At 36.9% G+C, this 23,837-nt stretch overlaps 1 protein-coding gene across 1 annotated transcript in view; it reads right to left on the reverse strand.

The window, feature by feature from the left end:
• Positions 1-23,837, reverse strand: part of LOC115210881 (focadhesin) — a 321,641-nt gene that overhangs the window by 92,333 nt on the left and 205,471 nt on the right. The window contains exon 23 of the mRNA XM_029779651.2: positions 1,232-1,460. Coding sequence (XP_029635511.1) covers positions 1,232-1,460 — 229 coding nt within the window. The remainder of the gene's footprint in view (positions 1-1,231; positions 1,461-23,837) is intronic.

The following is a 23,837-nucleotide window of genomic DNA, read 5'->3' on the forward strand; positions in this document are numbered from 1 at the left end:
CAAAGACATTTTCCCATAATCTGCAGAATTTCCTTAGAAATAATTCTCTGATGTGGTTTATTTTCCCTTTATTTTTTTCAAGTGGATGTAAATGCTCTCAAGAGATCTGGTAGCTATTTCCAATCAATTAAAGGAATTGTCATATGCAAATATTTCTCAGCTGTAACAGATATGAAGCCCTCATATTAATTAGCAATCAAAATACTTTATATCATTTCACTTAATGTCATTTCTATCAAAACTTTCAAGTATGCCTCTTGTGTGACAAATCAAGGGCAATTAATCGAGATAGCAATCAGAATTAATGAAAGACACCTCATAGGAAGTTAGCAATGTGTTGTGTGCATTCTACTTTTTTTTACAGCAATTCTGAAACATGCAACAAATATATGAATAACTAATGTACTGTTGTCACTTGATAAAATTTCGGTTGATAGAGACATTGTGAATGAACTATGTAACCATCACAACCAAAAAGGAAGCTTTGTTTAACTGAAAAGTGAAACTGCATTGAAAAATTAAGCTTTCTAGTAGGTCACCATTATTTTGCAATAGAAGTACAATTTTGATATCAACCCACCTGAGATTACCTCTGGTTCTATGATACTTTTAGCATGCAGATTAGTCAGTCAACTGTAATGCTTACTCATTAACATTGTTTTCAATAATGCATTATCTCATAGCTTTGAAATTTTGATTATGTGATGATTTCTTCTTAAATTGACATTATAGGATATTAATGAGTCTGGCTGGTTTGAACATAAAACAAATAGAATATTTTGGCCAGTAGGTTTAAATGCTAAAGTGTTAAAGTGACCTAAATTAAAATCTTGTATTAAAATTTCTTGTAAATTTTCTTTCCAAACACCTGCTTAGTAACAACAAGGTTATTTTGATAAATATGTCAGGTGAAATAAAATCAGGTTATTTCAACAGAAATATGGTAACAAAAGGGTTCTATGTCTGGCTGGTTTGAACATAAAACAAATAGAATATTTTGGCCAGATATTAGTGGGTTTAAATGCTAAAGTGTTATAGTGACCTGAATTAAAATTAAAATTTCTTGTAAATTTATGTTCTAAACATTAGCTACATAACAATGAAGTTATTTTGTTATATTCGTCAGATGAAACAAAAGCAGGTTATTTCAACAGAAATATGGTAACAACAGGGTTAAAGGTTATTGTCAAACAGAAATGAGTATAAATAAAAATGTAATTAAGAGTTATACCTGCTGGCAAAGTCCTAGTAAATTATTTCCACTGGTTTTATATTTGACATTCCATAAAGAGAGTAAGGTGTCAGTGACTAGCATGAACCATTGCTTGTGTTTCATGTGAGCAGAACCAGATTCCTCTTCTCCAAGTGATGATGAATCTTGCCCAGATCTGAACTTGTTTACTGCACAAACCACACCAGAGAGTGCCATCACACAATTTGCTTGCATAGTAGGATTGCCTCTAAGGAAAAAAAAAATGTTAACTTCTTTTTGCGAAAAATAAAACAAAGTCCCCATTTTAAAATTGGTTTCAGACATTATCATTATGCATCTGAGGGTGGGCTGAAAAGTTCATAGGCTGGCTATGGAGAAGTGATGCTAGAGCTGTGAACTCCTGCATGCATTAATTTCAACTCTTATTATTATTAGCTACATTGTTTCTTTCTAGGTAAACTGACATCTGATTGTTCAAAGAAGACTTTGAAAGTAACTAGTAGTGACTTCTCTTGAAAATCAACAAAATCTGGAATTGTGGTATTATCAAGTACCTACAGAAAAAAAGGGGTTTAGCTCCCAATGACATTCATGTTGACATAGTGGCTACATTAGGTGATGATGTTCCAGCTTTATCAGCAGTGCAAACATGGGTAGCTGAATTTAGGAGATGAAGAGAGTCTTGAAGATGGTCCATGGTTTGGACATCCAGCAACTGTTGCCTCCGAAGAAAACATTGATCATGTTCACTACATGGTGATGGATGACAGGTGATTGACTATAAATGAAATAGCCAATGTTAGCATATCCTGCGAGAGAGTTGAGAATATTCTGCACAATGATGAAGGTTTCTGCTCACTGGGTGCCACTTCTGATATCTGATCAAAAGCACACCAGGCTGATCACATCATAGGAAAATCTGACATTGTTTGAGAGAGATCCAGCCTTGATCTTTTCTTGATCTTTCACTAACCCACAGAGACAAAGAAATATTCCATGCAGTAGAAACACCCCTCCTCACCTGCTCCAAGCACACAAGTCCTTGCTTTCAATGGCTGCAGTGTGTGACTGTGGCTTTGAACTGGTTGATCAGCCTCCCTATTCTCCTGATTAGGCCTCATCTGACTACCATCTGTTCCCCAACATGAATAAACATTTGGCTGGGAATAAGTATCACAGTGGCGATGACATCATATCTGTTGCTGATGACTTTTTGACCAACAGGATGAAAGTTTCTTCACCAATGGGATGCAAGCACTGCAATACTGATGGCAGAAATATGTGGACTGTAAGCGGGGGACTATATTGAAAAGTAAACCTAATTTGATCATATTCCATGAGAGCACCTTGGTCAGCCTATGAACTTTTCAGCTGACCCTTGTAATGTCTGAATGTTTTCATTTTTACATTAGCTTGCACGTAACCTTTAGAAAATTCTGTCATCTCCTACCTCATTTATTCACAGCTGTTAGTTCATATGCCATTCCTTGTGTCATATACAAGTTCTAAATTTCTCCTCTTAATACAAGTAAACACTAACTGCTTTATATTTAGATATTTATATACCACGACTGGAGAAAGTTTAAAAAGATTACAAACAGAATCTCTTTTCAGATTACAGAATGGAAAATAGTAATACACAAATTTCTCAGCGGTAGGGATGTAGTTCCAGTGAAGAATATTGGCAAAAAGTTACTATTATAGTAGTGATATAATACATTTATGCATAAGTAGTGCACATTTGTTGCACTTCAACAATCACTATTATAGAATAAAATATATTTGTGTATAAGTGGTGTTCATTTGTTGCATTGCAGCAAAGTCACTATTAAAAAAGTAATAAAATATATTTGTGCATAAGTGGTGCACATTGGTTGTACTTGAATACTATTAATTTCTAAGCCAGATATAAACCTAGACATTATGAGAAAGAATAATAATAGTTGATCATATTGACCCCAGTAGTTAACTGGTGCTTAATGTATTGATCCCAAGAGGAAAGATATGAACTAAGATTGTAATGAGCAGCTAAAATGCATTGTGGCTACCATTCTATCCATTTTGCCAATCTAATAATATTGAACTAACAAATGATGAAATAAATTTCTGGGACAATTGATTGATTGATTGACAGCACACATGCACACACACACACACACACACACACACAAAATGTGTGCAACAATGAAAAGGAGTGGTTTAACAGTTGAATTTGATAAGCAAATTCAATCAGACTGGCATCAGAATTTTTGGTAACTTAGGAGTAGTCGTACTACTATGGCTAAGTTATAACATATAAGAGACATCATAAAATTTACAATGCAAAATTGGAGGAATGGAATTGGAATGAAAGTAAGTAGGCTGAGGTTGTCTAATCTAAGAAAATCAACAGAAGTTGAGTATAAAGAGTGGTGTTTGGAAGGAATTACAATGCTTGACAAAATGTATGGTACTTGGTAGAAATAAATGGTAGTTGGGAGAAAATGAGGTATTTGGAAGAAAATAAATGAAAGGGTGCTGAAAAGTTCCTGGCTTTGGATAAAAGAAAATACAGGAGGACCAGTTAATTATGATTTTATTCAACATATTCCCCTCTCAGATTCACACACTCATTGGAGTGGTCCTTCAGTTTTGCTGAGCTTTGTAAAAGAACTCAGAAGTTTGGGCTTCCAGCAAGACCTTTTGCAATACCCTTAAAGTCAGAAACCTTTCCGCACCCCCATAGTATTTGTAAGAAGAGTTGTACTTCTGAAGAAAAAAAAGAAAAGAAAACAGTACTTTAGAGAAATGTGTGGAAATGTGTGGAATCTGGGAGAAAGAATTTAACTACTGAGATAAAAGTAAATAACAGAGTGATGAAATTGTATTTATTCATTTAAATACTTGCACTCCTACATGCATTATCTTCTTAAATTCATTCTTCCCACTTCTTTCTTTCCAACCAAACTACCAGATGTCTTTGTACATTACTGGCCATAATGAGCATCCATTCTTCCTTGGTTGCATCCTTCTTTTCCATTTGGACCTAAATTGTTTGATTATGTTGTTTTCACATCGCCTCAGGCATCTTTCAAGTAGTCTCTTCTAATCTTTTCAATATCACTCAACACCTGTTAAACTCTACCTGTTGTCTGCTACTACAAAGAAGGAAAAACAGTAACTGGTCACAGCACAAATAGCTATGGAAAAATCCATGCTAGGAATATCATTGTCGAATATAGCCAAAATATGATAATTTGAGATTGGAGTGGAGTGAATAATGTGATTATAGAATACCAAAAGCACAGGCTACAGACAACAGGTAGAGTTTTGCAGTTGTTGAGTGATATTCAAAAGATTAGAAGAGACTATTTGAAAGATGCCTGAGGTGATGGGAAGACAACATAATCAAACAATTTAGGTCCAAATGGAAAAGAAGGATGCAACCAAGGAAGAATGGATGACCATTATGGCCAGTAATGTACAAGGACATCTGGTAGTTTGGTTGGAAAGAAAGAAGTGGGAGGAATGAATTTAAGATAATGCCAGTAAATAGAAGCTGAAGTAACTTTGGCAAAAGCATCTCAAAATAAACAAAAGAAACATGAAGAGAACTAATATCGGTTAAAAAGTAATTTATTTAAACTGCAGTGTTCAGTCATTTCAACTGAAGTATGAAGCAACATAATTAGATAAGTAACTCATAAATGTCTTTTCACAGACTTTCACAGTCCGCTAGGCTAGTATTTATCTATAGTTTCAAAGGTGTTATATGTTTGACCAGAATTAAACTTAGCCAATGGATCACTAATTTGGCTGTAAGTAGCAGCTGGCTGTTAGAAAGTTAAGTGTCTTATTTACTGCAGCAGATTTTCAGTACCCGGACTCTAAATTAGTAAATGTTGGAGGAGCTTCAGGAAGAGAAGGATCAGTAAATTGTTTATCTGACTAATCATTCCTCAAAACGAGGTCAATATATATATATATATATATATCATCATCATCATTATCGTCGTTTAGCGTCCGTTTTCCATGCTAGCATGGGTTGGACGGTTCTACTGGGGTCTGTGAAGCCAGAAGGCTTCATCAGGCCCAGTCAAATCTGGCAGCGTTTCTACGGCTGGATGCCCTTCCTAACGCCAACCACTCCGTGAGTGTAGTGGGTGCTTTTTACGTGCCACCTGCACAGGTGCCAGACAGAGCTGGCAAACGGCCACGAACGGATGGTGCTTTTTATGTGCCAGCGGCACGAGGGCCAGGCGAGGCTGGCAACGGACACGAAACGGGGCGGTGCTGGCAACGGTCGCGAAACGGAAGGTTCTCTTACATGGCACCGGCACTGGTAACACATCTGCAATTTCCATTGATCGATTTCCATTCTCATCCTCACTTGCCTCAAGGGGTCTTCACAAGTAGAGTTTCAACATGCCACCGGCACTGGTAACACATCTGCAATTTCCATTGATCGATTTCGATTCTGATCCTCACTTGCCCCAACAGGTCTTCACAAGTAGAGTTTTGTGTCCCAAGAAGGGAAGGTATGCATACGTAGGCTGGCTCCATCCCATGTAGAAGGCCACGGGTTATGGACTCACTTGTCCTGCCGGGTCTTCTCGCGCACAGCACATTTCCAGAGGACTCGGTCTCTAGTCATTTCCTCAGTGAGACCTAAAGTTCGAAGGTCGTGCTTCACCACCTCGTCCCAGGTTTTCCTGGGTCTGCCTCTTCCACAGGTTCCCTCAACCGCTAGGGTGTGGCACTTTTTCACACAACTATCTTCATCCATTCTCGCCACATGACCATACCAGCGCAAACGTCTCTCTTGCACACCACAACTGATGCTTCTTAGGTCCAGCTTTTCTCTCAAGGTATTTACACTCTGTCGATTATGAACACTGACATTACACATCCATCGGAGCATACTGGCTTCATTTCTTGCGAGCTTACGCATATCCTCAGCAGTCATGGCCCATGTTTCACTGCCATGTAGCATGGCTGTTCGTACACACGCATCATACAGTCTGCCTTTCACTCTGTGCGAGAGGCCTTTTGTCACCAGCAGAGGTAAGAGCTCTCTGAACTTTGCCCAAGCTATTCTTACTCTAGCAGTTACACTTTCAGCACACCCGCCCCCGCTGCTGACTTGGTCATCTAGGTAACGGAAACTATCAACTATTTCTAGTTTTTCTCCCTGGAAAGTGACTGAAGTTGGTCTCAGAGCATTTTCAGTGTTTATTGTTCCTGAGCATCAGCCACATACAAAAACTGTCTTCCTAGTTAGCCTTCCGTTGACATTGCTGCACCTCTTATGTGTCCATAGCTTACACTTGGTGCATCTTATAGAGTTTCTACCTACACCTTTTCTACAGATCGAGCAGGACCATCTACCTGAAGGCGTTTGTGATTTGTCTACCTTCCTACTGATTACGACTTTGGTTTTAGCTAGATTGACTCTGAGGCCCTTCGATTCTAATCCTTGTTTCCACACCTGAAACTTCTCCTCCAGTTCTGATAGCGACTCAGCAATTAGAGCAAGGTCATCAGCATAGAGGAGCTCCCAAGGGCATCCTGTCTTGAATTCCTCCGTTATTGCCTGGAGGACTATGATAAATAGGAGGGGGCTGAGTACTGAGCCTTGGTGGACCCCTACCTCTACCCGGAATTCTTCACTGTACTCGTTTCCAACCCTCACCCTACTAGCAGCGTCCCTATACATGGCCCGCACAGCTCTCACTAACCATTCATCTATCCCTAGTTTCCTCATTGACCACCAGATAAGGGATCGAGGGACCCTGTCGAAGGCTTTCTCCATGTCAACAAAAGCCAGGTACAGGGGCTTATCTTTGGCTAGGTATTTCTCCTGCAGCTGCCTTACCAGGAATATAGCATCAGTAGTACTTTTCCCTGGCACAAACCCAAACTGCATCTCATCTAAACTAACTCTCTCTCTAATTAGTTGGGCTATGACCCTCTCCGTAACCTTCATCACTGATCCAACAGCTTGATACCTCTGTAGTTATTTGTATCTAGGGCGTCACCTTTACCTTTGTAGCAGTTGACTATTATGCTGCTACACCAGTCATTGGGTATGACTCCTTTGTGTATCACCTGATTAACTATACGGGTGACTAGGCTATAGCCGACACTACCAGACATTTTGAGCATCTCTGCAGTGATTCCTGATGGGCCTGGGGCTTTTCTTGTCTTCATGCTTCTAATTGCCTTAGCTACCACGGAACTATCAACTCGGATAGCTGGTCCCTCTGTTAGGTCAACATTCGGCAGACTCTCTTTATCCCATTCATTTTCTTTATTCAGCAACCTTTCATAGTGGCATCTCCAAACCTCTCTCTTTGCATCCTCATTTAGCGCAAGTGAACCATCTTCCATGCGAACACACTTCTCTCCTACCACATCACGATTCTCTCTCACACTGTCTTGAAACGCGAAACACCTCCAGTCTTTGGTCCTCACGGCGCAGAACATTGGCAAATTTTTTCTTATCTGCTTCCCCTCTGGCTAAATAAACCTGTCTCCTAGCTTCTCTTTTGGCAGTCTGATACAATTCCCTGCTACCCCCATTTTTCCAGACCTTCCAAGCCTGTCTCTTTTCTCTAATAGCCCTGTCTACAATATTGTTCCACCACCAAGTTATTCTAGGTCGAGAGGGGACTTTGCACCAGCCACAGATCTGGTCAGTGGCTCTCAGCAGGTTGTCCCTTAGAAACGTCCAGCTGTCTACCCCCTGTGATGCTCTATCCCCTTCTACTTCGTCAGAGGCTTCACGTAATATGTCTCTAAATCTCTGTCCATTTGCAGGATCTTTAAGCTTCCAGATCCTTCTTCTCCATATTGGTCGTCTTCTGGTTGTCTATATATATATATAATATATATATATATATATATATACACATATATATACATATATGTATATATATATGAGCTGGCAGAAACGTTAGCACACCAGGCGAAATGCTTAGCAGTATTGCGTCTGCCACCACGTTCTGAGTTCAAGTTCCGCCGAGGTCAACTTTGCCTTTCATCCTTTCAGGGCTGATTAAATAAGTACCAGTTACGCACTGGGTCGATATAATTGACTTAATCCATTTGTCTGTCTTTGTTTGTCCTCTCTGTGTTTAGCCCCTTGTGGGTAGTAAAGAAATATATATATATATATATATATATATATATATATATATATATATATATATATATATGTACATATATATATGTATATATATATGTACATATAGGCGTAGGAGTGGCTGTGTGGTAAGTAGGCGTAGGAGTGGATGTGTGGTAAGTAGCTTGCTTACCAACCACATGGTTCCGGGTTCAGTCCCACTGTGTGGCACATTGGGCAAGTGTCTTCTACTATAGCCTCGGGCCGACCAAAGCCTTGTGAGTGGATTTGGTAGACGGAAACTGAAAGAAGCCTGTCATATATATGTATATATATATATATATATATATATATATGTATATTTATATATATATATATATATATATGTATGTATGTTTGTGTGTCTGTGTTTGTCACCCCAACATCGGTTGGCAACCGATGCTGGTGTGTTTACGTCCCCGTAATTTAGCGGTTCGGCAAAAGAGACCGATAGAATAAGTACTAGGCTTACAAAGAATAAGTCCTGTGGTCGATTTGCTCGACTAAAGGCGGTGCTCCAGCATGGCCATAGTCAAATGACTGAAACAAATAAAAGAGTAAAAGAGAATATATATATATATATATATATATATATATATATATATATTATATATATATATAGAAGAGAGAGAGAGAGAGACAGAGAGAGAGAGAGAGACAGAGAGAGAGAGAGAGAGAGACAGAGAGAGAGTGAGAGAAATCATGTTGAAGAACTCTTGAACATAATCAAAGAAATAGGTATTTAAAAAACAATCAATGCTAAAATTTCAGCTTCAAGAAACAAATACAAAAGAAGCTAAAAAAACATTTATTTAATAGTTTCTCTTTAATTTCTAGAAGCTTGGAGAGAAAATTGTAGAGACAGTTTTAGAAGTAATACAAAATATTAGTGTTGATTAATCTGGCTCTTCTTTTTGTTTTGCCTCATTAGATACAAATGCACGACAATATTTGTCTGGAATTTAATTCTTACAGAAACAAGTGTGTTAATATGTTTTCATTTGTGGTAATTAGCCTTATTAACAGATGAGAATTTCAATGCTTGTTTATAGTTTTGAAATTTATTTTCTCTTCATTAAAGTTTGAAATATTCTCACAGGCTGTCTCCCATGTGCTTAACTAATTCATAGATACAATAAATGACTAATTAATCAAATACTCATAATTAAAACATCATGTTTTTTAGTTTTGTTTTTGTTTTCTATTTCATGTATTTATGAACAATAGCGTCGTTGGTTGTAAGTTTCTAACACACCAATCACTGTGTAATTACTTTTCTGATGACGAATGTGATAAGTAGTGTTTGTGTATTCAACTTTTGGTAACACATTTTCAATGACTGAGATGTCTCAGGTAGTTTGTTCCAGTTTCTGACAGAAAAGTGCAAAAAGCTACTTGCTAGAGTGTAAGTCTTGGATTCAGGTATTGGAAAGCAACACACAAGTATTGGTAGGAGGTGAACTGACAAAATCATTAACACTTGGGGCAAAATGCTTAGCAGCATTTCATCTATCTTTACATTCTGAGTTCAGCCAAGGCTGACTTTGCCCTTCACTCTACCAGGGTTGACAAAATAAGTACCAGTTGAGCACTGGGGCCAATGTAATTGACATAACCCCTCTCCTAAAATTGCTAGCCCTGGGCCAAAATTTGAAATCATTATATAGATATTAGTCTTTATAAAAGGTATTTTCTATACTATGGTGATAGTATTACTAACAGGCTGTGGCTTAAGGGAAGTTTGTAGAGAACTATTAGACAATCAACTGTTCAATGTGTTGTAAACCAATGATGGTATTTTTCACAGCATTATTTCCATTAATGGCAATCCCCATAAGAGCAAGTATGTAGACTACAATGAGTTGGTTGATCATGCTTTGTGAGGTAATTTGTTCAGGAGACAGGAGTACTTCAGAATATTTTGGATGTGGGTTTTGTAAATGATGGCTCTTCCCTCCCAGTACAGCTTGCTTGCCATTTTTCATGGTGCTACGAGCCCCTGTAAAGTTGCCAATACCAGTCTGCTAACAATGGTGATGCTTAGGAGCTCAAGTTGTTTATTGATAGGTAGCTGGCAATTCCCAAAATATAGCGCAAGGTTTGATGAGTTTCTTTTCTTTAACAGAACTATTGATTTATATTTTAATGGCTCAATTCAAATTTCTTAACATCTGTCTAGGCTTTCATCCTGGTGTTATCCCTAAATTAGCTGCTGAAACATTGCTTTCTTCTACTGAATTCATTGTCACAAACAGTGCAGCATCTTCTGCATAGAGGTACAGCTTATGTCCTGTGTTCAGCAGGATGGTGTAGCAAAAACACAAGGAAAAATTGCAAGCAAATACAAAACTAAAATATCTATATTCTTCCCTCTGCTCCTTTATTCATTTCATCTTCATAATTTTCATGCCCACTTTTCCATGCTAGCATGGGTTGGATGGAATTTGTTGAGGCAGATTTTCTATGGCAGGATGCTTTCTGTTGCAAACCTTCATCTATTTCCCTGGTTTGACATGTTTTCACAAAAGATTGGAAATGAATAATACTGATTGAATGACAGTGACACTCGTTTACAATCATCATATAGTTTCAAAACAGAGAGAGAGAGAGAGAGAGACCCACCCACACCCACACACCTGAACACATGTATATAAACACACACACATATGAAGGTGATTCTTTCAATCTCCTTGTACCAAATCCAGCAACACTGTTTCAGTCAGTCTGAAGCTATAGCAGAAGGCATTTGCTCAAGATGCCATGCAGGTAGATAGACTGAACTTGAAACCATGTAGTTGGGGAGTAAACTGGTCAAACACATAACTGTACTTGTGCCTCTTTAAAATTACTAATAATAATAAAAAAAGAAAAGAGGAAATTACCTGAGGTAAAATGTAAAAACCAATTAAATAATATTCCAATCAGGTATAAATAACAAACTCCAGATTCTCCTCCATCCATTTTACACTATTCATACACAGGTTTAACCCTTTAACGTTTAATCTGGCCATATCTAGCCAAAATATTCTGATATTTTATGTTAAAATTGACCTAATCCAACCTCTTGAACCTACCCTACAATGTCATTCTAAGTATATACAAATACATCATTGAAATCTTGAAGCTACAAAATAATGTGTGATTAACTTAAAACAATTTGAATAAATAGGCAATACATTTGACAAACAAATTTGAATGCTAAAGGTTTAATACTGTCTCAGTTTTCATATTTCTGAACAACATCTGTTAGGTTTAATTCTTGACCCCTTCACTGGGAAGTTAAATTTTATGGTTATTGTATTTGTAGGCAAGAAGTTCGCTTCCTAACCACATGGGTTTGGTGTTGAATTCCACTGCATGGTAACTTGAGTAGGTAGCTTCTACCATAGTCTCAGGCTCACCAAAACCTTGTGAGGAGATTTGGTAAGCAGAAACTGAGAGGAGCCCATCATACATGTGTGTGTGTGTGTTTTTGCATTTGCCCCTGCTTGAAACTGGTGTTGGTTTCTTTACATCCCCATAACTTACCAGTTCAGCAAAAAGAGACTTAAAAAAAAAAAACAAGGATGGGGAGTGAGTGATTTGTTTGACTAAACCTTTCACGGCAGTACTCCAGTATGGCTGTAATTCGATGACTAAAACAAGAATTGAAAAAAACGAAAAAAAAAAAAGATTCCAGTAATAATCTTTTCTACTCTAGGTACAAGGCCTGAAATTTTTGGGGAGGTTGCCAGTCGATTAGTATGCAACTGGTACTTAATTTATTGACCCCGAAAGGATGTAAAGCAAAGTTGACCTTAGTGGAATTTGAACTCAGAACATAAAGACAGACGAAATACCGCTAAGCATTTCACCCAGCGTGCTAACATTTCTGCCAGCTCACTGCCTTAAGAATTCTTTTCTACTCTAGGCACAAGGCCCGAAATTTTTGGGGAGAGGGCCAGTCAATTAGATTGACCCCAGTATGCAACTCGCACTTAAGTTATCGACTCTGAAAGGATGAAAAGCGAAGTCGACCTCGGTGGAGTTTGAACTCAGAATGTAAAGACAGACTGCTAAGCATTTTGCCTGGCGTGCTAATGATTCTACCAGCTCGCTGCCTTAGATTCCAGTAATAATGTTAAATATCTACTACAGCTACTAGAGAATAGAATGGGTATTTTCTCGAAGTCATATTGCCTCAATAAACTTGACATATCTCAACCAAAAATAGTTTTAAACATGACATTCCTCAACAAATGACAGATTGGCATAAAAACAAAAAAATACGAAAACACTAAAAACACATAATAGTTGCATATTATACCATTTAAGTAGCATTGAAAAGTTATAAATATCACAATTAATGGGGGAAATTTTTGTTATTATTAAGCTATTGAGTAGTTTTCTGCAATGAGGAGCCAAGCACACTAATAATACACACACACACACACACAAGGCACAAACATGAATATACATATATAATATGCAGTCACATATACATGTAGATACATGCATGTGGATCTACAGCACATGAATATACATATGATGATGATAATAAATTCTGATTGAGCCACAAGGCCAGCAATTTTGAAGGATGGCAGCAAGTGTAGTACATTGACCCTCCAGCACTTGACTGATATGCTATTTTATTGAACTTGAAAGGATGAAAGGCCAAGTTATCCAAATAATTATTTCAAACATGTGCACAAGGCTTATATTAGAAAGTATTGGTGGAAGAGTGAGTCAATGGAATCGATTCCAAGTGTATGCCTGGTAATATTATTACTAGCAGTATCGCCCGTCATTGCTCGGGTTTGTTTTGACCCTTTAGAATTGGAATTTTTGAAAAGTAGAAATTTTGCATTATGTAGCTTGTTATTCTCTTTAAGTGAACATTTTTCTGGTTGAAATACACTGAAAAATGGCGAAACAGCAGTCAAAAAATCGTAAAAAATACAATATTTTCATAGAAAAAAAGCACCTGTTTGATGTAAATAAGTTTTGGTGTTAACATGGTTCGATTTGAATTTTTTCATCTACGGAAGGAAGAGCAAGCCTTCTTCTATCATACTGTCAATTTTGGTCAACTTGTGCCACAGGGTCTCGGAGGAGATGGTATTAGTTGAAGGCTACCAAACTTGCCATACACTGGCAACTTCAGCTTTATATATATAGATTGACACCGTAATATTTACCTTTGTTGAGATTTGAACACAGAACATATAAAAGTAGAACAGACACTGTAAAATGCTTTGTTTGATAGAACCACTAATATTGTCTGGATAACAAACAAAGCAACAATGAAAACAAAAATGAAAATAAATTGCAGAAACTCCGTTGATATTAATTTCCATAATTCTGCTATCCTGAATATTATGACAGAATATTCATTTGTTTCTTATATGTTTTTACAGAGTACTCATTTGCTTCTTTTATTCAAAATATTCTATTTCCTTTTGTTTAGCATTCAAAATGAGACATGGGCAACGTTAACAGAAGAATCCACAATTTACTATTTGAAGTCGTGATACCAAAAAAAAAAGAAGAAAAAACACAACAGAATTTATACAATTCTCTGGCAAATATCCAAGTAATATTCCATAAATTATATTCTTTAAATAACTGACTGTATGATAAGGATAAATCGTTATCTTCAAAGAAGCCATTTTTACCACATTTCACTGTTTAACTCTTTTGTCATACATACATATGTAATCTGAATTGGTTAACACACCAATGCTAATATATGTGTGTGTGTACACACACATATATAAATATATATATATTTATATATGACTGGAGCCTGGTGCAGTCTTTCAGTGTGCCAGCCCAATCAAACCACCCAACCCATGCCAGCATGGACAATGGATGCTAAATGTCGATGATAATGATGATGATATATATATAATCAAACATAAGATTAGTTTACATATGTTCAGGACGTGTTTGAGCCTGTAAAGGCTTTTCACTGCAGTTTTCCATGGAGAAAAAAAATTCTTGCTATAAATAAAAAGGGGTTTGAATCCCAGATTTACCTCAGGGTCAATGTGTGTAATAAGTAAATAAAATTTACTGATTTTTCATAAAGGAAGTAAAGTTTTGAAGTTAGCCAAGAGTTGCCACACTTTGTATCTGGTACTGAAGGGAACTAAAGTGCAAGAAATACATCTAATGAGTCCATAGAGAGTGCTAAGCTGGTTATAGTGTTCTAACATCTTTTTGTCTTAAGTGCAATTCTCTCTGCAAAACTACAGTGAAAAGCCTTTAAAGATCTAAATACATTCCCCAAATATCTGAACTTATCTAAAGTTCCATCACTGCTTTGCACATCTACCCATACATTTAATGTCCATTTTTTGATGCTGGCATGGGTCAAAAGAAATTTACTGAAACATTTTCCACAGTTTGATGTCCTTCCTGCCATCAACCCTCCCCTATTTCCAAACAAGATAATATTTCCCAATAGCAGAAACGTTTTTCATGGAAGACAAAAAACTAACAACATTGTTTCTATGTGAAAGTCATTTACACTCATCGCATACTGTTAAGACAAGGGCACACAGAGAAAAAAACACACAAACACAAGCATATATATGTACACTACTGTCAGAAATTAATTAGCACCCTTGATTTGCTCTTCACTCAAGGTATGTGCTGTCACCTAGTGGCCATATCTCGAACTATTGCTTTGTTGCGAGTTCACTGTTGCGCAGAACGATGACGTAACTTTGTTTGCAGAGCAGTTTGAGAGTCTACAGCCTTATGATGTTGACATAGCAGTGCAACAACAACTTGGAGTGCGGATGCAGACAAATCTTCCTTTGTTTAATAGATATAGGTAGCGCCTCCCAAGGACCGAAATCACACCATACTAAGTTTTCTCATCGCGTAAGACATTTTGAACAGCTCATAGGTTGATTTAACCTATTTAATGTAGAAATTTGAGAAGTGCTAATTAATTTCTGACGCAAGTGTATGCTATATATACATAAATACATATACATGTATATATACATACATATATACATATAATTAATGAGAAATGAAGATGGAAGATAAAAGAATCTTTATTGATCACTACAATCGTTTTGACCCATCATTGATCCTTCATGGGTGGGATACTATACAACTGCTTTAGGTGTGTCCCTCAGTGTAGATGTGTCACTTCAGGTGATTTTAATCTCTCTCATTAATTACATACTGAACAAACACTAAGCCAGGGAATATGCTTTACCAACAAACTACCAGGTGTATATCATGACCCATCAAGCCAAGTGAAGTCATAGCCATTGCTGATGCCAGTGTCACATAACTGGCACCTGTGCTGGTGGCATGCAAAAAGCACTATTCAAACAGTGGGCCTCATGGAAGCTGTGACAAATGACCAAGACCTTTGGTGATGTACCATGTTTGAGAAGACCTGTAAAGCCAAGTGAGATCATAGTTGTGACTTATGCTGGTGTTACTTAATTAGCACCCATGCTGGTAGAATGTAAAAAGCACCCACCACACTCTTGGAGCGGTGGGTATTAAGATGGGCATCCAGCTGTAGAAGCCATGCCAAATCAGACTGGAACTTAGTGTAGCTCCCCAGCTTACCAGTTTTCAGCCAAACCATCCAATCCATGCCAACATGGAAAACGGATGTTAAATGATGATGATGATATATATATAAAATTTACAACTGTATATATGTTATATATTGCTATCTCTCTCTCTCTGTCCTTCTCTCTATATACATACATACTGTATTGTTCCATTAATTGGTAAGGGAAACAAAAAATTACTCCATCCGACAAGGGACATCATGTAATATAAGCAGGATTTAAAATTGAGTTACTTTAACCTTCATGCTTACAAAAGTACTATAAGTAGGTGAGCTTGTATAGCATGCTATGTACTATAGGGCAATCTTTCAGACTCAAAATACAATATGGCTGCTCTATGAGAAAGAATGAGAAAAGAAAGCAAATGACAAAAGGAGACAATATGCAATTTCCTTTGGGCCCTATATGGATCCTAGTCAGTATGTCTTAACTAAATTTCCAGTGCAGATCACAAACCTGTGATGTTTATAGCCAACTTTCAAAAGAGCAAACACACTATGTTACTCTGTTCTGCTGATCTAATTAAAATTTTATCTCCAAGTGCTTTGTCCAAGTCCATTGGTGCACAAGGTTGGTAGGGGATAGTCAATTGAAAGATAATGAGCATGTTTCTGAAGCATCCCAATCTCTGACCAATCTCAGCATGCCTCAACCATGTCATTCTATTTGCTTAATAGCACCAATTAATGAGTATTTCTAGAAATGTTTTCGGAAGCTTGAATGATGTGTGATTATCTGGAGTATAAATAGTCATTGGTTTGAAGGCATTGCCTTTATTGTTGTTCTCATGCAAGGATACTGACTTACTAGCTGAGTATACAAAGATCATCCTTATCTACAGCTCCAGACCACCCACTTCAATATGATCCCATATAATTCAGGAAAAGAATAAGTTTATAGGCCCCTGACATCCTGATTTCACTGACAATTAGATTTAAAGTGAATAACCTGAAATCATTCAATAGATGTGTGTCTATTATTTTTGCATAGGACCATTCAATAGATGTGTGTCTACACCATATACATTTATACAACTTTTACAATTCTCATTTAAAATCTGGTGTGGTTTTCACTTTGGTATATTTTGCTGTTACATTTAATGAAGTGCATCAAAGTGTTGTAATCCTGAACAATAGTGAACTGAGGAAGTTTTTGTTATTTCAAATGCTGTTGTAGTTGTAGTTGCTTCTGTATTTGTCATTGCCATTGGACTTGCTGTTGAAAGAAGTTGGTTAACTGATCTTTGGTATCTCACCTCTAGCATACCATCAATTCATGTCTTGAGGTTTGAGACAACTGATCTTCATTGTTCTCTTCTTCAAGCCCACTGATTTGGCTAGACACAAGTCCACATATGTATGTATCTCTGTATGTGTGCCTGTTCTTTTTAAGAGGAGAGCACATGTACAAAGCTAAAGGGAAATCTGCTGCTGCTGCAGTAATTGGCAGAGTTATGGTTGTTTTTCTTGCCACAAATAGTTATTATGATAATGCTACTGTTGCAGTATCATTAATGCTAACTGCAGGGAAGGTCATACACACTTTTCTTTCATGACAGAGTTGAAAGCCCTCAAGTTATTTCTGCTCTTTATGGTCCTATACAACCCACTGGCAGAGTAAATATGGCCAATTTTCCAGTTATCTGAACAAAAAGTTTTTATGACTTTGCTGCATGTAACAAATACACAGTTACATTTAACACTGCTGCAGGTGCTATCAATGTTGATGTTTATGGTGGAGGTGTTGTTCTGGTTCATACTTTCCATGTTTATCTCAGGAGCAATGGTGGCTCAGAGTATGCTAACCTTTAGATTAGTATACACTCAGGAGATGTTAACTCTAGATTAAACTCAACTGATGCTTGCCTTGAGATTAGGTCCACTATATGCCAGTCTCTAGATTAGGCATTTTGAAATGACAGCAAAAATAATAGAAATATACTACTGACATATCCTGCAGTATCTGAAAAATCCAGTTGATTTGTTTGTTTGTCTCAGACAATACATATAGACACACACACACACACATATATATATGCAATGATCAGTAATATTTTCTTCAGATGTTATTCTTATCCCAACAGAATTGATATAAGAAACAACTGATTTAATAAAAGTTTCAGATAAAAGAGAAACAACAGAAGAATCAACTGTCTCTGTTAGGTGTCGAGACAATTTAATAAGACTGTTGGCTGTTGTGTCCGCTGAAAATACATTTTGCTAACAAACTTAATCAGCAATATTTTCAGTGTCATTGTAAAGAAAAGAAGCAGGAATATTTTTTTTGGAAAAAGATTTTCAGGATGTGACATCATTACTATCTGACTAGCATCATTAACATCAAACTGCTTCTTTTCCATAAAGAATGTTTCTTTGCCAACATAGATAGATATAACGAAATAACAAAAAAACAAAAAAAAATAAACAAACAAAAAAACAAAAACAGACTAAACCAACTTTATTGATCTTGTTAAAATAGGCCTCAATCTGGCTTTTAACAACATTCATTTGCACATTGAATGTTGAAATAAAAAGAAAAAAGAAAAAGTACATCAAAAGAATTCAAAACTGCAAATTTAGATAAAATATTTTACTAGTTTATAACTGATGCCTCTAAGCAGTCATTCAAACTGCTAGAGATGGCAACCAAATCTCATTCAAATCACATCCTACCATCTTAATAAAATAGAAGGAAACATGGGTCAATATCATCATCATCATTTAATGTCCGTTTTCCATGCTAGCATGGATTGGACGGTTTTGACTGAGGGCTGGCAACCAGATGGCTGCACCAGGCTCCAGTCTTGATCTCGCAGAGTTTCTACAGCTGGATGCCCTTCCTAATGCCAACCACTCCGAGGGTGTAGTAGGTGCTTTTTATAAGAATAAAAGATGGGATGACTGGAATTGGAGTGCCTTTGATTATGGATCTAGCCTATCGGGGTGATCTGTTTTAAATAATAACCAAATAACTTACAATATTTTAATTTTAAAATACATGACAAGTTAAGTTTACAAGTTTCTTGGTTGACAGTTGAATGGTTGCTACTTCATATCCTATAAGCAGCAACTCTGCTTTGTTCGTGACCATAACTGAAATTCTTAATTCTCATTGGCTTAGTCCTCTGTGGTAAGTAGTATGCTCATGAACGACATGGTTCTGGGTTCAGTCTCACTGCGTGGCACCTTGGGCAAGTGTCTTCTACCACAGCCTCGGGCCGACCAAAGTCCTGTGAGTGGATTTGGTAGATGGAAACTGAAAGAAGCCAGTTGTATATATGTATATATATGTATGTGTGTGTGTGTATATGTTTGTGTGTCTGTGTCTGTTCCCCCAACATCGCTTGAAACATATGCTGGTGTATTTACGTCCTCGTAACTTAGCAGTTCAGCAAAAGAGACCGATAGAATAAATACTAGGCTTACAAAGAATAAGTCCTGGGGTCGATTTACTTGACTAAAGGCAGTGCTCCAGCATGGCCACACTCAAATGACTGAAACAAGTAAAAAAGTATTAGAAGTTATGATTCAATACTATAAGATGGGGCAATATGTAAATTAAGGATTTTATATATTAGATTGCAGTAAGGTGTAACATAAAAAAGATGGCTCATTTTATCCAAGTAATTTGTCCTATAGGCACTACATGAGGACAAAGACTTCAGGGTGCCACCCTCCACACAAAAAAGAAACAGGCATAGGTGTGGTTTTGTTGTTCAGTAGTTTGCTTCCCAAGCACATGGTATTGGATTTAGTACCATTGTGTGACACCTTGGGCAATTATTTTCCCCTATAGATGCAAGCCACTTGGAGCCTTGTGAGTGAATTTAGAAACTAAAAGAAGCCTATCATGTGTCTTTGTATATATACACACACACATATATGTGTGTATATATGTATATATATGTATGTGTATATGTGTGTGTGTGAATGTGTGTGTGTGTATATATATTTGGTTTTTGCATTTGGTTTGCAAGATTCTTTATGTGAATTTGTGTGTTGAAGCATATCTTAGTGTGTTTGTGGAGAGTCATTCTCTTTCAGTGCTTTATTACTTAACACACTCACCAGTTCGATTTCCACTCATTTGCTTATTTATTTTTACTAAAATTTTCATTGTGTCTTGCAACCTCTTCAATAGTTGTTGACTTTGTCCCTTATCAAAGGTGCATTCTTTTTGTTTCTTTGTTTGTGCGCATGTATGTGTGTCAGTGTGCATGTGTATACACATATGTATGTATGCATGTGTGTATATACATGTATGTGTGTGTGCATATACGTCTGTGTGTCTGTGTACGCATATAAATGTATGCATGTGTATGTTTGTACGTATGTATTCTGCATATTCATATGTGTGTATTTGTGTGTGTACCTCTGTCTCCTTGTGTGTGCATGTTTGAGTGTGTCAATGTGTATAGGTTTGTGTGACTATGTATGTGTGTCTGTTATGTATGGATGTGTATCTCCATGTGTTCTAGTGTGTGTGTGTGTGTGTGTGCGTGAAGTGTGCATGTGTGTGTGAGAATTGTGCATGTGTGTAAAGGGTACATGTGTGTATATGGTCATGTGTTTCAGTCTTCATTTGTGTATGGATGTGTGTATGTGTGTGTGCATAATGGAGAGCAACTAGCATGTAGCAAACTCCATGCATCAAAGTATCAAGGTAACTATTGATTACCCCAGCAGGCACTCTAACAATAGACTCCATGTCCTTGATACTGAACTTTGGTGAGAGACTGTGAACAGCAGAGTGCAGCTTCTCCACTCCTATTACATGAAACCCATAACTTCTAAACATGCTGTTCACAAGAACTCAGCTTTGTCACACAACATGAAAATCAACATACTCAAAGCAGACATAGTTAGGATAATGAATGTGTCCCCACTATGTGAACCCTATGAAACAAAGAAACATGTACAGATCTTCATGTACCACATGCAATTCTCTGTATATGACCAGAAAGATAGAGTTCGGCTACACAGGGGAGCTAGAAAGAAGTTAAATAGCATTATATGTAATAAAACCAGTGGTACCTGCCCTAGATATAGGTGTAAAGAATGGAATAAGATACAAAGAGTTTGTAAAAAAGCAAATAGAGTGAACACGTGGTACAAGACTAACAAATATCAAGGAATGATGTTTGTAGAGGTCACAGCCCATGGAGAACTAGCCTGAAGATTTAAGAAATCTCTGAATGAGACCAAACTCAATATTAAGATCACTGAAAAGCCAGGGAGCTCCATCAGATCACAACTATGTAGGATGTACCCCTTTGAGAATACCATATGCACCAATGATAATTGCATGGTATGTAAGATTAATCCTGGCATTAACTGTAGAACTAGAAACATCGTCTACAACATAAGATACATAGAAGGTGCTTGTAAAAACAAGAACATAATGTACATAGGCGAGACATCTAGAAGCATTGTGGAGAGACTAAATGAACATTTGAAACAATATGATGACAAAAAAAAGTCCTCCATACTTTACCAACATGTCAAAGACCAACATGGAGGCACACTGGGTCAACTTGACATCTATATTTTATCCAAGCACCTGAAGGACCCAACATTCAGACAAATACAAGAGTATGTCCTCATAAATGAATCCTCCCCAGTACTAAATAGGAAATGTATGTAGAAAGCAGTTATACCCTAATACCCACAGTTTATATATACACAAGTAGAGTTGTTAGTAGGCCGTTATGTAGACATGTATATATATATATATATATATATATATATATATATATATGTAGGTAAATAGATATGTAACTAAATAGGTAGGTGTATAGGTAAATGGAAAAACACACTCACATATACACACACAAATAAAAACTGAAACACATGACCATACACACACACACAAGGACACATGGAGACACACATCCATACACGCAGACACTCAAACATGCACACACAAACACATGAATATGCAGAATACATACATACAAACGGCGCAGGAGTGGCTGTGTGGTAAGTAGCTTGCTTACCAACCACATGGTTCCGGGTTCAGTCCCACTGCATGGCATGTTGGGCAAGTGTCTTCTACTATAGCCTCGGGCCGACCAAAGCCTTGTGAGAGGATTTGGTAGACGGAAACAGAAAGAAGCTCGTCGTATATATGTATATATATATATATATATATGTGTGTGCATGTTTGTGTGTCTGTGTTTGTCCCCCTAGCATTGCTTGACAACCGATGCTGTTGTGTTTACGTCGCCGTCACTTAGCAGTTCGGCAAAAGAGACCGATAGAATAAGTACTGGGCTTACAAAGAATAAGTCCTGGGGTCGATTTGCTCGACTAAAGGCGGTGCTCCAGCATGGCCGCAGTCAAATGACTGAAACAAGTAAAAGGGTAAAAGGGTATGCACACGCATACATATATATATATATATATATATATATATATATAAATGCATGCACACACATACATACACGCATACATGCATACATACATACATACATACATAAATACATACATACACACATAGAAAAATATGTGTATTCACATGTACACTAATGCACACACATGCACAAACAACAGAACAGAAAGAATGCAGCTCTGATAACAGACAAATCAATGACTATTGAAGAGGTTGCAAGATGCAATGAAAATTTTAGAAAAAATAAATAAATGAATGGAAATTGAACCAGTGTGTTAAGTTATAAAGCACTAAAAGAGAATGACTCTCCCCAGACACAATATATATATATATATATATATATATATATACACATGGTATCTTACAGAAGTAGGTACACCCCTAAAAAATTTCAGTAATTGACATTACTATGATAATATCGAAGGAAATCAAATGAAATTTATACTGAATAAAATATATTCTACATGCAAATGTTCAACAAATCTGGAACACAAAACAATAAACATTTTCAAAGATATGAACGAAATATTAACTTTCTAATGTTACAAGAATATCTATACCCTAAAGGAAATTTACTATATTCAATATTTTATCCACTTTTTTTACTAAATTCAGATATTGTTGATAATTTCAATTCTAATAAATTATTTTTCTTAACATTTTAGCACTGGTCATTGCAGGAATTCTGATTTGTGTACCATGGTGAAAATCCTCTTGATTGCGATTAAAATGGCAACAAAAGGAAAAGAATTGTCAGAAGATTTGCAGAAAATTATTTTTAATTTGTACAAGAATGGCTTAGGATACAAGTTAATCAGCAAACCAACACATATTAGTGTAAACTCAGTTCTCAAATAATTCAGAAGCACAAAGCTACTGGGCGGCTAAGCAATAAACATCGTCCAGGTTGTCCTATCTTAACTGCGTGTGATATTCGCTATGTCCAATGTTGCATGATGGATGACAGGCATCATACCACTCCATCTTTGGCCCAAGAGGTGTCTTCTCTGAGTGGAAAGAGTGTATCTGCCAAAACAGTTTGCCCAAGTTTGAACCAGTATAGTCTTCATGGATGCATTCCTCACAGGAAGCCTCTCCTCACAACCAGGCATAAATCAAGTCGTCCTTCTTTTGCTGAAAACTATGTAAGTAAGGGGAAGGAGTTTTGGAATAAAATTTTTTTTTCTGATGAGAATAAAATCAACTTGTTTGGGTCAGATGGTATTAAACGAGTATGGCGACGACCAGGTGAAGATAATAGTAACAAATGTGCTGTGCCTACCATGAAACACAGTGGCAGAAATGTTATGCTTTGGGAATGTATGAGTGCAGCTGGTGTGAGAGGACTCACATATATTGAGAGAACAATGGATTCAAGGATTTATTGTAACATATTGCAAAAAACAATGTTGAAAAGCATCAAGGAACTAGGAAGACATTCCATGTTCCAACACACTTAAAAGATGATGACTGAATATTGAATATAGATGACGACCAAGTATTG

The sequence above is a fragment of the Octopus sinensis genome, linkage group LG4, assembly GCF_006345805.1.
Source record: "Octopus sinensis linkage group LG4, ASM634580v1, whole genome shotgun sequence".
NCBI classification, from domain to species: domain Eukaryota; kingdom Metazoa; phylum Mollusca; class Cephalopoda; order Octopoda; family Octopodidae; genus Octopus; species Octopus sinensis.